Below are 15,982 nucleotides of genomic sequence, written 5' to 3'. Positions count from 1 at the left end.
AGCATCTTCTTGAAATCCAGATGATCTATATTCAAGCAAGCCAGAAAATGAAACTTTGGACTTGTGTTGATTGTTCTCAATTTCCTGAAAATCTGCCTTCCTGAATCTTCATTTTCTTTTTTGTTTGGAAGAACTGGGAAAAGTTCTTTGCCTTGACCACAGGAAAAATCTCAAACCATATTATTTATGAATTTCAGGGATTAGCAAATACGAAGCACAGAACAGAGAAAATAATCCAAAAGCCAGGGCAAATGATACAAAATGCAAATATTGTTACTGAAAAATGTTAGCATTTTGAGATACATAGAACCAATATGAGTTTAATCCAATATGATGCAAGAATTAAAACAGACATCTAAAGACAAGTTTGCAATCCTCACAGATCTCTCCTGAAAAGTTATTCTGCAGAAAGACTTATCACAGTAATATAATCAGAAGCTACTCATCTTTGAGTATTTAATAAAACTAACACAAATTTGATGTAATTGAATATATGTGTAATAAAAACCTATTACAATTCAACTTTGAGATTTGCACCTTAGTAAATTCATTTAATGTTTAAGCAGTCTTTTCTCATAGCTAGTGAAATCATTAACCATTAAAGGAACTCAAATTAAATACTGCTTAGTACAAGTGCAATACAGCTATTGAACTGCTTTTTAAGAATGCATTATTCAAATGATCACCAAAATACTTTCTGAATATTAAAGAAAAAATCCATTTTTTTCTTATTTGTATACTGGATAGTCTTCCAGTGGCATTCTGCCACAATGTACATGCTATCAGGTAACCAAAGAACTAAGATGTTCATAGTACAGAATATGGGATCATTAGTAGTACTGAACAAGTAACTCCAAACATCAAGTTTTTCTCCTTGTTTGACTTTTATTATAGTTTCATAAAAATTAAGATTATTTATGATTATGTAACATGCTTACATAATTCACAAATTCTACTATACACAGAAATAACTTGCCCTACAAGTCTAAGTATACCATACACTTGCTGGGAGAACAAAAACACCATCATCAACCCCCATAAAACCAACTACAGTGAGAAAAACAAAACAAAACCAAACTCAGAAAAGCAGACAAAAGAAAGCTCTAAGCAAATCTAAATGCATTCCCCTCAAGTATGTAGAGTGTTCATTTTCTGAACAGACTAACAAGCCTGTGCCATAAGTAGTTTAACTTAAAAAATGAATGCAGCTTATATAAGCCTGTGGCAGTCAACCATTTTTACTCATGGCACTACAACCAACAGTGGAAAAAAAGTTCAGAAAGCAGCACTTAGAACTAATTCAAAATACCCACAGTCCTTACTCCAAGGCTGACTAAGTAAGGCTACTGACAAAGCTTAAACTCAAATATTCCATGAATTGTCAAGTGGATAGAGTAATCCAAGGATTATGCTCAAGACAAATTATTCAGAGTAATCCCAAAGCAGAAATTTGCTGCTGTCACAAGGACACACCTTCTCACATATGACACATCTGTTCTTTCTGGAATGTGTTCTAGCACATAATCAAAACAGGAGAAGAAGCATATCAAAATGTCAATGTCATAACTACTTTCCTCTCACCTGAATCACAGAAATTCTAACACAAACCTATTTCTTTCTTTTCCTCTTCAATCACAGAAATTCTAACACAAACCTATTTCTTTCTTTTCCTCTTCAATCACAGAAATTCTAACACAAACCTATTTCTTTCTTTTCCTCTTCAATCACAGAAATTCTAACACAAACCTATTTCTTTCTTTTCCTCTTCTTCTAGAGCTCACAAGAGCCTTACCTTTCAAAACTGTGAAAAAACAAGAGACATTTCGAATCTCGTTCTTTAAACTTCTTTGCAGGAAGCAGGACAAAACAATGATCTACGGTATAGATTTTAACAGGATTCAGTGGTGGAGGGGAAAGCACATAAGGACAGCTTGGTTTTGGGGGATCTTTCTAAAACTCAATTCACAGAAGAGAGTCAAACTTCTTTTGATCCTTTCCTGTCAGTTTCCCAACACCAATCCCCCTTCATCTAGCTCTCTGAGCCATCAAGTCCGTGAACTGGCACCCCAAAGGTACCATGGCTTCACTGAGCCCAGGACTGGCAACAAGATGTTTTCTCCACCTCATCCAACCACCAGGAGAGTACGCTGAATCTCTCTTTCAGAAGATAGGGATTTCTCAAAAGGTAAGAGAAGTAGGAACTCTTCTTCCATCTCCTCTGTGTTTCCAGGACAGGAATCCTCCATCAGACTGGAGACACCAGTCCACCACTGCTGTGTTTCAACCTCCCCATAACAGATGGACATGAAACAAAGTGCACTGGGATTTCTGAAATCAAAACCCAAGAACTGAATGGTACAGGTAAGAACCAAGCAGCACAAGCTCCATGCCTTGATCACATCTTGGGTAACATATGCTCTTAGAAGTGTCATAAATTTTTGCTACAACTTTTATAGAAAACATGTCTCAGTTAAGGCAAAGCAGCTTTCAAGTGACTGAGTGTTCCTACAGAAATAGAAATACTGTTTATCACAGTACCAGAAACGTCTGTGTTGTTGGTACTAGTGCCTCCATGAGTAACAACAACAGAGATCACTGAAGATGCCTCAGTGTCCACATTGCTATAGAGAGATGTCACTCACCTGATGGAACTAAGACCATCAAGACCTGCTGTACAGAGTTGCTGAGAGGACTCTTTATTCTCTTTGGAAATCTTCAAGTTGTCTTCTACAGAAGCCAGTTCCCTCATACAGACCCCTTACTCCTAGATCAAAGAACTTTATTTCAACACTTAAGTGATTTTTGACTCTTTCTCTTTTTTTTTTTTTTTTTTTTTTTTGCAGTACATCAGGATTTCTAAAGACAGACCAAAATAGCTTATCTTACTCAGGTCTCTCTTAGGCCTAAGGCTACCTTCAGCCTCATTTCCCCCAACTCCCAAATCTTGAAAGGGATTGGCAGGTAGAACATTTACTTGACTTGGAACTTTCTTTAAAGCAAAAGAAGCATTTACAGCATCTAGAGGCTGGGTTTCAAAAGCAAAGAGGCACATTTCATTTAAGAGAACCTACATTCTGCCATTTATGAACTTAATTCAGCTTTAACAGATGTGGTACAAACTCTCTTCCCTGTCTGACCTCTCTTCCTTTAAATTGGATATTCCAAGAAAATAATAATTAAAAAATGTTTGTTCCAGAAAGCACCAGTGAACTCAAACCAACACAGAAGGAAGCTGGATGTGAACAGGGATAATTCTCAGTTTCACTGCTTGCTACTGAAACCAGTACACAATGAAGAGTAACAGCTTCAGTGTAAGAGCAGGAGAAAGTACAAAACTGCAAACATATCCCCGAGCAATTCAAGAAGTTCTTACAATGCATGAAGCATTCAGTCCAACAATGAGATTTGTTGTGAAACACCTGTATAAAACATTGATGCTCATGAAGTTGGAACAGCACGCAAATATTTATAACCACACTTTCATGATGCTGCCCAAACAGCAGGAAACACAGCATAAAGGACTAAAATACCTGTTCCCCTGTGCTGTCCATTTGAAACTGATAAATGAGTTCAAAAATTCCATGCTAATGTTACAAAAGCACTGACAAAAGCTTTAAAATATAATTTTGTGTAAGTGTTCTGAATTCAGCTACAACACTTACCCAGCAATTACTGAAGTCTCATTTGCAGATATCCAGATCACCCAGCAGCTAAAACTTGATTTTTACCAGGAAAGAACATAAAGTGACTTTTCATCAGAATATCCAGAAAGTAACTTAGAAGTTTTTAACACATTCAAATCAGCAGTGAAAAGATGGTATTTGATGTAATGCTTGCTAGTAGAAATTTAACCTATTCGGATTTTTTTGAGCAAATATGAAGTAACAGAGAAATTGTACCAAATGAACACTTTGTCTTATCTGATCCAACATTAGCAGGATTACAGCAAGAATTACTATTCCTTCAAGATAAACATAACAATTTCAAGAAAAAAAGCAGATACACTTTAATGCAATGTTCTGCAACAGCCTAGTACCTGGCTTACTATTTCTGCAAGCTGATCTTCAAGGACATCCACATGAAAGCCAAGTTCTATATTTCTTTCATAACTTGCACAACATCTAGCTAAAAAAAAAAAAAAAAACCAAAACCAACCGTCTCCTATTCATCAAGTTTTATTGATCCAATGCCCAACATGAAAGAAAAAACAAATCTGTAACTCTTTCAAGTGCTAGGAAAAAATGCCCACATCCTGAGTCAAGCCAAAGCATACAAACTCCCCACTGAAGACAAAGAATTAAACTTGAGGATTTATACCAACATGACAACATACATAGAACAAAGCCTTTTGCCAGCCAATTTCTAATGCAGCGGTGACACTAAATCAGGAAGAGTTGTTCAAACAGATTGAGACTTGGGGGCAAATCACCACAAAATATAAACATGGAATAGAATAATTCTTAAGCTTAAAGCTGCAACAAGATTAAAATACCAGCACTTCTGTGGTTCTTTTTACCAAATCTGGTAAGAAACAGTCAATACTGAATGCAGTCTATTAAATCATATGCGTTTTTTTTCCTGCCACAACATCTAAGACAAATATTAATAGGGGTTTTTTTTTTGTTTTTTTTTTCTAAAAACTCTCCATTTGTCCCTAGATCAACCATGATTTCACGGAAATTGACCCACTTTTCAAATTAACGTACACTTTAGTGGATATGCAATTTCATTTGAAAGAAAGTATTTCATTTGGAGTGTGGAACAAGACTGATTGAACAGAATCTGCTGAAAGGTGTTTTCCAGAAAACACTCTTAATGATCCACCAGGAAGCCCACATGCAGGTAGGAAAACATCTGTACTTGAGCTGTGACAGCCAGGCTGCTCAACACTACCATAGCAGAATGACCTCTCTCCTCTTTCTCTGTCTTGCTCTTTGTGACTTTGCTATTTGCTTACAAAGCTCCCTGCTTTAAACAACCCTCTGAAAAGAGCAGTAATTTTCCTTACAAAAGAGCCAGATTAGGACAAAAACTGGTAATTCAATACTTTTAAAATACCACTACTTCGAATTCAGGCCCTTAATAAAATAAAGCCCACCAGGAACTGAAGAACTAATTCTCCTTAAAAACACAAAATTGTATATGACATCAACAGAGATGGCATTTTGCATTTTTACTCTGTAGTGCTAAGCTGGCTATCTTAAAACAATACTTGAAAAGGGAGTAACATTCAACATGGCAATCAATGGGGTGTAAGAATATTGAAACGTTACTTCCACTGTGATGTTAAGCTGACAGACATTGTGATCTATCTGGCATAATTCATCTTCAAAAAGAAGAAAAGAACACGAAAAAATGCCAAACAATAAGAACTCGCTGCACAACTTGAATCGTACTAGCAATACTGTGGCATTGTCTCACCATTATTACATACATTACATATCACATGAATTTTGTGACACGTACTGCAGCTTCTCAAGTCAATGAAAATACTCCAGTGATGTTTCTTCTGGAAGTCGTGCATGTGATTCTCCTGGATATCAATACCACAGTACCACTTCTTAAACACCGACTGTTAGAGCACAGAAGTTGCTGACCAACCACCCTCCTCACACAGAACAGGAGACACCCAACATGGATATTCAGTACCACAGAACCACCTACACTATCATCGTTTGCCTGGAGCTGGAGAGAGCATTTTGCTTAAAGTATTATGAGCACATTCCCAGTCTGAAAGCCTTTCAAAGGACAACCTTGATACTTGAAGGTTTGGCAGACTACAGGAACCTATTCTAGCAGTGTTTTCAATCAACACATTCAACAGTCGCACACGCGAGTCTAAACAAGTATTTCAAAACTCATCTTCCCATTTACGGAGAGAGCTTCACACGTGAGAACTGGCACCATGACATCACCACACATTCAACTTCTGCAAAACGGTTCTCAATCTCTCACACGAACAAGACAGTCAATACTGCCTTTTGGGCAGTATTTTAGTCTACTATGCCCATACAGAAATAAGCCTAGAGAAAATTTGTACTATATAGAAAACCAAGAGTTCCAACCTGGAAAAAAGAAAGACAAAAATAAAAAACTTTGCCAGAGATTTGAAAGCAAATCCCTAATATCAGTTTACTGCACTAGGTAGCAGCAACATTTTTCATTTCAGCTTTATTTTTCTCTTAGAGTAAAGATGGGACAGGAAAAGATATTGCAAAGCCACAAGTCACAGATATTTCTACCACGTATCTTGCAGTCAAAAGTAGCCCAAAAGGTGCTTATGGTTTCAGGGTCTGTATGAAGCCTCTCAGTTTCACACTGTTTTTCACCTGCCTTTTAACCATACCATGTAACAAAAATAACTTCCACTGCAAACACCTTTAGTTACACTTTACTTGCACTTATGTGTGAGCACACAGGCACTGCTCCTACTTCAGCTCACAGCAGAGGGAACAGCAGCATCATAGATGCTCCCAGAGCAGAATGTGTCATAGCATAGTTGAGTTGGATGACTAAGCACACACTTAGACTTGACGTTACCCAAAATTTACGAGATTTGATCATTTACTCAATGACTCAATCATCACTAAAATACCTTTGGTGTCAAAAAAGGAATTCAAAGGCTTTTGCTTGTGTTGGTGATTTTGTTAAAACACTGAAGACTATGAAAGTAAGGATTTGAAAATCATCCCTGTTGAAGACAAAGCACTTTGAAAAATAATTCAATAAAATATCTTAGGTTCCTATTGATTATGAACTGCAGTACATACCCATGTAACTCTTTGACCTAACTAATAATACTTTTGCAGGTCATACTTTGAGGCTACTTATGCTGTTTACAAATACATATAAAATGAATCATCACAGGTTTGAAATCAGGAGAAAGCCTCTACAGACCAGTGCAACCAAAAACTTCATTTAAGCCCTACATAACTCTTGAGAGGGGACAGAGGAGAGTTACTACTGGATAACCCAAAGAATCACATCAATGTACTCTCCTGGATGACTTCAAAGGAGTCTTTTTCCATTAGGATTACCTTAACAGAGAGACACCAGCACAGACATCACCAAAGCTGGCTGAAAGGCAGATATGTTTTCACAATATCTATTCTCAAGATGAAAAGTCATGGAAAGAAAAAGGAGCCTCAATGAGATTCAGGAAACAAGAATGGACACAGATCTCACAATACCCTCATTACATTTACCTGTAATCATTATATGTAAAGGTTATGATGCAAGATGAAAAAAATACATCACAAAAGTAAAATTTCATATTAAGACTACATCATACTTATCTGGCTACCTGTGTTTAAAAAGACTCAAGATTAAAGGCGGCCTAATGCTGATTTTTTTTATTCTTTACTAATGTATGCAAAATTTGGTATGTTAGTAATTTTATGGACAGAGACAGTCTATATATACATTAATACAGGTTGTTATGGCAATCTTCAGATTGCTGCTGTCAACAGACACCATTCATAAGGCAGGACAAAGTGCAAGCTTTAAAAATTGTTGTGAAATACTTTATTTTTAAGAATCCTGTTCCTCTCTCTCTACGAAGAGGAAATTAATTTAACATTTCTTCTTTTTACATGAAATATGTTAACTGCAAATATACTTAAGGAGGAGCAGAAGAAAGTACTGCTTTTTTTGCAGAGCTAGAAAACAGAATTAAAGTTACCAGGACAGTGACTGGCCTTTGACTATGCAAGCTTTACCTGTAAATTTTAAGAGTTCTGTTATACTAAGTCCTCTAGAAATATTAGTGATCAGGTGGACCTGCTAGAGAACATAAGCCCTAAAGAAATACTACTCAATTTTGTCACAGTAAACACCAGCACTAAAAATAACAAACATATATTGACACATCAGCTGGATAGGTTGACCTGACCACTCTCAAGACTTATTTAGAATTGAAGAATAGCATCTTCAAACCTGTTAGCATTGACACCTTCCATAACAATTTTATGCATGTTTACCTGAACACAGTGTCTCACTTTAAGTTTTTCTATTACTTTCCAAGTGTAGTGTATCTGAGCCATTCCATTTTTTTGGACACAGGGAATCTCTACCAAAACATGAAGTACAGATACTACCAAACCATCTAAGCAATTTTCTTTCCTCTCCTTGTTTTCTCCTTGCCAAAGCCAGTGAAACAACGGCCAATATCATGTTACAAGTTATGTTTGAACAAGGGGAAAAGCACAGCGACTGCACAGTCCTACACCAACACTGAACAGCATAAATAAGAACTGCATCCATCCACCATATCCACTTACATTAAAAAAACTAAGTAAAATGAAACTCGAGTTAATCTTCGTCAGAGCCAATACAAGTACTCGATAAGATCTCAAACCCGACCTGAAGCCAAGACTCTGGACAGAGCATAGCCAAGGCCTTGCTAGCTTTGGGGGCCTTCTATTCCTAGAGCCAAGGCACAGCAGCAGCAGCAGCATCGTGCTGCAGTCACGTCCAAGGGGCAGTGGCAGCGTTTACCTGTGAATCCATTTGCTTTTTATTAATTAATTTATTTTTACGCAGCAAGAGCAGCAGCAGTGGCCCAGCAGACAGCACAGCCCCTGCCCAGGGGACACCCGCATGGGATCCCCGGGCAGTCCGCCCGCTTCGCTCCGCAAAGGGCTCGAAAAACAAAGACCAAAGTTTTCCCTGCTCGGTGCGTGGGAGTGCGGCAGCAAAACAGGAGCCAGGATCAACACGAGCCGCCTCCCGTCACCACACCCGGGCCCACGCAGGGCACGACACCCCCTGCTCCCTGGGGCAGCCCGTCTGTGTCCCCCAGGACGGCTGCAGCCCGCTCCCACACGGGAGGGGGGGACACCCACAGCCCGGCGGGATGGGGGCAGCGGGGGGTGTCACCCGAGCCTCCCTCACTGCCCCCCGGCAGTGGGGCGGCCCTGCCCGCCCTCAAATCCACCCCCCACAACTCTCCCTCACCACCGCCCTCCCTCACCGTGCTGCGCTGGGGGCTCGGCTCCGGCTGCGGCTGCGGCTCCGGCGGCTGCATTCCCGCCCCCCGGCTCTGCCCCGGGCCCCGCTGCGGGGGCCCCCCCGCTCCTCCTGAGGAAGGGGAGAGGAAGAGGCGCGTGCCCCGGCGGGCGCGGGCGCGGGGAGCGGAGGCTGGAGCAGGGACCGGGGTCCCGGGGCAGAGCGCGGCCGGGAAGCGCTTCCGGGCTCAGTGCGGGGCGCTGGGGCCGCCGGGCGGGGCGGGGCCCCGGCTGCGCCCAACGGCATCCGACATGGCGCGGCCCGCGCGCGCCGGACCGCACGGCTCTCGCGAGACTTGGCGGCGGGGTGGGGGAGCGGGGGCGCGAAGGCGCGCGGCAACGAGCGGGCGTGACAGGGGCGGGCCCGGGGGCGGGGCCGGGGGGCGGGGCCAGGGCGGCGTGAGGGGGCTCTGCTCGACTCCTGTCCCTCCCGCGGCTCGGTACCGCGGGCGTACTCAGCGCCTTTAAACGAAGCTTCCCCGTAGCCGGGGCAGGACACAGTGCTGCGTGCTAGAGGTGGCTGGGGACCCTCGTCCCGGGCATCCCCCTCTAGAGAAGCCTGAGCGTGGTCGTGCAGGAACTAAGGTGTTATTTTCTGAGTATTGACAGCAGCGATAAGGTGCTTGGACACAGTGGTTGCGGCACAGAATCACAGAATAATGAGGTTGGAAGAGACCTCTAAGATCATCGAGTCCAACCTATGCCCTAAGACCTCAACTAGACTATAGCACCAAGTACCACGTCCAGTCTTTTTTTAAACACATCCAGAGATGGTGATTCTACCACATCCCTGGGAAGACAATTCCAGTACTTTTTTTATTCTTTTGGTGAAAAATTTCTTCCTAATATCCAACCTGTACCTTCCCTGATGTAGCTTGAGACTGTGTCCTCTGGTTCTGTCAGTTGCTGCCCGGTGGAACAGACCAACCCCAACCTGTCTACAGCCTCCCTTCAGGAGGTTATAGAGAGCAATAAGGTCACCTCTAAGTCTCCTCCAGGCTAAACAACCCCAGTTCCTTCAAACGTTCCTCACAGGGTTTGTGTTCCCAGCCCCTCTCCAGCCTCGTTGCCTCCTCTGGACGTGGTCAAGGGTCTCAATATCCTTCCTAAACTGAGGGGCCAGAACTGGACACAGCAGTCAAGGTGCAGCCTCACCTGTGCTGAGTACAAGGGAAGAATGACCTCCCTACTCCTGCTGGGCACACAATTCTTAATGCAGGCCAGGATGCCATTGGCCTTCTTGGCCACCAAGGCACGTTGCTGGCTCGTATCCAACCGGCTGTCGACCAGCACCCCCAGGTCCCTTTCCGCCTGAACGCTGTCCAGCCACACTGTCCCCAGCTTGTAACGTTGTAGGGGATTTTTGTGGCTAAAATGTAGAACTCGGCACTTAGACTTATTAAACTTCATGCTGTTGGACTTTGCCCATTCATCCAGCTGATATAAGCCTCTCTGCTGAGCCCTCCTTCCTTCCAATAGATCAACACAAGCTCCCAGCTTAGTGTCATCTGCAAATTTACTAATGAAGGACTTGATGCCCTCATCCATGTCGTCTATAAAAATATTAAATAGAACTGGTCGCAGTACAGACCCCTGAGGGACACCACTGGTGCCTGGCTGCCAGCTGGATGCAGCACCGTTCACCACCACTCTCTGGGCCCGGCCATCCAGCCAGTTCCTAACCCAGCAAAGAGTGTTCCTGTCCAAGCCGTGGGCTGCCAGCTTCTCCAGGAGTATGCTGTGGGCACAGTTGACAGAATCACAGAGTGTGTCAGGTTGGACCACAGTGGGTCATCTGGCCCAGCCTCTCGGCTCATGCAGGGCCATCCCAGAGCACATGGCACGGGACTGTGTCCAGATGGTGCTGGAACATCTCCAGTGAGGGGGACTCCATGCTCACTCTGGACGATCTGTTCCAGTGCGTGTTCTTACATAGCATAGGATAGCTATGAGCAGAAAAACGCTGGTGTGCTGTGCTCCTACCCAAATGTCTCATGGTCCTGTGCCAGTCCAAGTAATATTTTTAGTCCCTCTGCTTGCAGGATGGACTCGGGGCTGTTATGATTAATATGGATTGATCCAGTGTGAACTTTTAATTGACATCTATGGAGGCTGAAATCTTCCTGTTGAGGCAGAGCCTTGCAGATGGTTTAGTGGGTGTACACTTATTTTTCATCCACACACTGGGCCTTGAGATTACATTTGGTTTGTATGCTAGCATAAACTGGTCTAAAACATCTTTGCCCACATCATAAAGACCATTATTTGTGTTTTACAGGATTTGTGTGTGTGTTTAGATATTTTTCTTTGTTTAAACATCATCTGTCTTGTGTAGATTTTTTTTTGTCTTTTTCACTTTTTTGTCTTTTTTCGTTTCAGAGCCACAAAAATGCCATTGCACTGATACTGATGAGAGCAGATGCAGAGCCCTGTAACCACCTTCTGTCTCTCTCTGGTAGAGAATTGGAAGTGCAGGGGGGCATGTGTCTTGTATTGCCATTACTGACTCTCCACGTCACCTTCCGTGTGCAGAGGCCTCGGCTCTGTGTCAGAGGTTGTGTGAAGTTAATTAAGGAATTCCTGTATTCTAATCCCCACATTGGAAACATGCCAAGCCTGACTAACATTTCTGGAGAGGCAAGATGCAAAGCTGGAAGTAAACAGGATCTCGGTGCAACAATACCTTTATCTAAAAGAGTTTGATTCTTGTCCTCTGATATGAACTATTATCAAGATGCTAAAGTGCATATTCCTCAGCAAAAATCCATAATTCCAAATATAAGTGTGTGCTGTTAAGGCCAATGAACAGCTCCCATAGCTATATGTGGACCCACTTAAAATGCAAGAAACAGCCCTTGGTACAGCTGTTGATGTTGTGCACATGACAGTCTCTGTGCCCTGGCTTACACGTTCTGGCCCTGGCTTCTTCAGATTTTTTGAGTTTTTCAGCTACTGTCTTAATTCATCCTGTCATTGTTGGTTCCAGATTTTTCAAATCAACACCTGAGTCACTTTGTCACTGCCCTTCTGTAAAGTCCTTGTACTACAGCTCCAATGAGTCCTGGCAAACCACTGCAGCTTCATACAAGTGGGCTCCATAGCTCCTTTTCACTTCAGAAGCAAACAGTGTTTTGTTTTTGTTTGGAAATGATGCTTTTCCTCTGCAATTCTCTGCAATGGACTCACGGAGGACTCCAGCAATTGCCTGATTTATCCCACTTTCAAAGCAGGAGCGTTCCAACAGAAATTGCAGACACTCAGAATTTTTCATCTACCCTTAGCTTGTTGTAGGCTTCAGAGCAGGATTGTGAGACTGGGAAATTAATCGGTCTTGAAACTTCACAATTAATCATAGAACAGCCAGGGCTGTGCTCAAGAATTAAAAAAAAATCCTTATGGGCATTAGGTGCTTGATTACCCCAGAAATCAAAGATTGTGTATGTTCTAACTTTGCTGAACACATCTCTGAAAGCAGTTAATTTTATTGCTGATCCAGCTTTTCTGTCTCTTAGCCATATGACAACTACAAAAATTGATTATACGGAAAAGTAATGTTAGGAAAGCACTTAATGCATTTTTAGCTGCTTCTAATGGGATTTAGCAGCTGGAAACAAGGAGAGCTGGCACTGAGTAATCAGGGCTGTTCTTAGACAGCTGTGTGGGAACCAGAGTATCAGGACTCAGAAATAAATCACCATTTTTTTTCCTGTATTTTAAAAAATGCAATATATGCAATGAAGAATTTGAAAGCTAGCCCTCAATACTTGCAGCTCAGACAGTTAACTTGAAGTCAAATGGAATTCATTGTTAAATCCAGTTCTGTAATAACTTCTAGATGAAAATGCCCCTGGGTTCTGTGTGATTTTTTTTTTTTTTATTTAATGCTTATGGCAGTTACTATTGCCCATCTTTGAAAGGCCTCAGGTTTAGATTTAAATTCCATGCTACATTAATTTTTAAGCAGAACAAAAATGTAGTTATTTCTGCTCCCCTTTTCTCTTTATAAGTAACAATCCAAGAGACCCATTTTCCTATTTTGGAAGAAAGCGATTTTATGCATGTTTGTGCCTAGGAATTGCAGTCAGAAAAATGTCTTGGTAAAATGGCCCTTCCATAAGTTTCCTGTCTGAATAGATCCTATACTCACTTTCTTTCATTAACAAATCAAAAGCATAATTTTCAACTTAAGCCCTGTAAACTGAGTCTTGAAGCCCCCTGTTACACCATGGTTGGTGTTTTGTCACTGAAATGCACCAAATAAATTTATTTTGTGATGCCTAAAGGGGAATACAGTCCCACTGTGTGGGAATGGAGTGCATCCATTTGTCAGAGTTTTTGTCAAAAAAAAGTTATATTTTTTAGTCCTAAAGTGCTTTAAGTATTTAACACTATCATGAAAAAAAAAAAAAAAAAAAAAAAAAAACCAGGAATGTGTGCCTAGAGTAAGAAGGTACCTTTTTTTCTCATATTATTTTCATTATTGAAATAAATTACCTTGGGATAAAATCTAAGCAGTCATATATAGGTCAGTGGTAGTACTTTGTGTTAGTGTCAGGTCCTGCTGACCCCTGTGGTAGTTTGTATTCAAGAAATTGCAGAATTCGGAGTCTAAGCAGTATTATTTAGGTGGAAGCCTATGGAACTGGAGCTCACAGTCAAGGATATCCTTTCTATGATAATTTTAATTCTGCCTGCATATTCTTTAACAAGTCCTGTGCCATTGGTTTGTAAGTCTGCCTTACTTCTCTGTGTTTCATTACATTTAAAGAGTGCATCCTTGGCCTTTCCTCACCTTAAGGTGAATTCCATGCCCTAAAAACAATTTTTAGAGCACAATTCATCTACTAGATTCCAAATTTAATCAAATCTTTTCGGAATTACACATAATCCTTTGTAGTTTTCCTTCTGCTAAAGCTGTTTGCAAAGCTGTTATAAAGCTGTTTTGACTCTGCTATATACCCTGGTTATTTTTTCATTTCAAATTGGTGTCAGCCATGTCACTGAGGTAGCAGTAGAAAATGTTTGTTTTAACAGGGTTCATGGATCAAAAAGTTGAGCTCAAAGAAGATATCTTGGAACTTACTAGTAAACACTGCAGTAGTGAAACAGAAGTCAAAATAAACCTCTGAGAAAATGGAAAATATTCCCAAGAGCAGTCCAAAATGTCATTGCTTTATCTTAAGGTGGAATCTTTTGCTGCCTTATGAAGTGCAGATTGAAATAATTGCATATATTTAGACTCTCAGAAGGGTCACCTGACACAGTCTGGGGGACCGGTTGGTGTATGTTTAAGTGTGCATGTGTGTCCAGGAAAGGATAAGGCATTACCCCTCAAAGGCAAGGCATTACCCCCCCTACTATTCCCTTTTCCCCTTATTCTCCACTTGAGACATAAAACGTTGTGGTCCCATCTCTTTTTGTACCAGAACATTTTCAAGGTATGCCTTTTCACTCTGAAGTTCTGTGAGTGCCTCCAGCAGGCAGGGACAGAACTCTGCTGCTCTTTGGGAATGGTCTTCTGACCTGGAGAACAAGACAGACACATAGGAAGAGCCCTAGAGCTGCTCCCCCAGGGTGCCAGCCCCCACCTCTTCATTGGCTTGCAGTCATCACTTTTATTTTGCCATTTCCATAATTAGGTTTTCTGCTTTACAGATTAGTCTGTGATTTGGAAGAACTAGACTTTTTGAAGAACAGATTCTTCAAAAGCATGCTTAAAAACTTAAGAAAATTTCAAATGTTCCTTTGGAGAATCTCCTTAACAACTGCAGTTCTGGCATAGTTGTCACTAGAGCTGTTAAGTTGGTGCTGAAAGACTGATGAATTAAATCACTCATATAAGGGATTGGGGCATAAGTGTTTTCTCAGTGTTTGAATGGGATATGCAGTGTGAGGAAAGTGAAAAGACATCCTTGTGTGTATGCCTTTTATGAGTATGCATTTTTGTTGTTAGGGTTCAAAGGCTTTAGTAATAAACAGAATTTGTGATTTTTTTTTCCTGAAGTGAGATGAAGACTGTGTTTCTCTTTTGGATTATATATATAAATATAATTTATTCCCTTGGGGGTGTTTTTCATCGCTGTTAATTTTGGTGCTCTGGTCAGATGTAGTTTCTGAATACCTAGAGTTCCCCCGTGGTAGCAGAAATTTAAATGAATGACATCATTTACTCCTTCTGTGCCAGTGCTATTGTGTGGGACCTCTGTATTCTATAAAATGAGCTTCCGTTTTTATCTTAGGCGTGGCTGTCCTTCCGCAGTGTACACAATGCCCCTGGTTTGAGTCCATTGTGCCATTTATGTCTTACATAGATGCACCTAGACTGGGGAGTCTGATTTGTAAAATTGCTTTTAAGGATTTTTGAATTCTTGAGAATAAAAGAAACACATTTGCAAATTACCATAATAGAAGACTCTGTGTGAGTTCCTTAACTCAGGATGATTTGGTGGTTTGCAGTTCCCTCAGGATGAGAGTAACATTTTTGCCTCAATTCTTGTAATCAGATCTAATAGTATCAGGGTGTTTTTTCCAGTTCCCAGATTTTTCACTGAAGCGTGACATTTGAAAAGGAGATAGTGCTTTTGAGTTGTACTGACTGCTTGTCCAAAGTCATCATCACATACTGTCAGTGGCCCAACCATTGCTCAGTGCTGGCTGATCCTGTGAACAGGAGAAAGGGCAGATAGCAGATCACCACATCACATCAGATGTAGCTGCTAGTGAAAGCAGTCAGAATGATCAGGGCAGAAAAACCCAGTCTGTAGAAACAAAATACTCATGGGAATGCAAGAGAATTCTGATAGAAAGCATTACTGCCAAAGGATCACTCTTTCTTGCTTTCCTACTCATTTGTTGGGTAAGAGAGATACAAGGGGTGTTACAGCCCTGTGAGTTGTCCCAGAGGGAAGGAACAGTGTGTTTTGACTGTGAAGTGAATACTTCCTTTTATTCTCTGTTGTTATATTCCTGGAAAGATG

The 15,982-nt window shown here is 41.3% G+C and overlaps 2 protein-coding genes across 6 annotated transcripts in view; one reads left to right on the top strand and one right to left on the bottom strand.

The window, feature by feature from the left end:
• TAB3 (TGF-beta activated kinase 1 (MAP3K7) binding protein 3) overlaps positions 1 to 9,222 on the bottom strand; it is a 43,488-nt gene extending 34,266 nt beyond the window's left edge. For 4 of the 5 annotated variants that reach the window (XM_053936152.1, XM_053936156.1, XM_053936157.1 and 1 more), the window contains exon 1: positions 8,972 to 9,222. The gene's annotated coding sequence lies outside the window, so the exon portion shown is untranslated. Of the gene's footprint in view, positions 1 to 2,642; positions 2,765 to 8,971 lie in introns of those variants that run through there. The other variant, XM_053936153.1, reaches the window with a different exon arrangement.
• LOC128783072 (translation initiation factor IF-2-like) lies at positions 5,635 to 9,473 on the top strand. The gene is made up of 2 exons (XM_053933684.1): positions 5,635 to 5,708; positions 8,639 to 9,473. The coding sequence occupies exons 1-2, from the start codon at positions 5,635 to 5,637 to the stop codon at positions 9,471 to 9,473; spliced, it is 909 nt and encodes a 302-aa protein (XP_053789659.1).
• Positions 9,474 to 15,982: the final 6,509 nt, after the last annotated feature.

This window comes from Vidua chalybeata, chromosome 2 (genome assembly GCF_026979565.1).
Source record: "Vidua chalybeata isolate OUT-0048 chromosome 2, bVidCha1 merged haplotype, whole genome shotgun sequence".
NCBI classification, from domain to species: Eukaryota; Metazoa; Chordata; class Aves; order Passeriformes; family Viduidae; genus Vidua; species Vidua chalybeata.
The sequence above is the reverse complement of the archived record's forward strand: the minus strand, read 5'-3'. Positions and strand labels throughout refer to the sequence as shown.

Coding starts and splice junctions, on each gene's coding strand:
- LOC128783072 (XM_053933684.1), top strand. CDS start 5,635: ATGGATATTCAGTACCACAGAACCACCTACACTATCATCGTTTGCCTG. Junction 5,709..8,638: donor GAGAGAGCATTTTGCTTAAA/GTATTATGAGCA, acceptor CGCTCCGCAAAG/GGCTCGAAAAACAAAGACCA.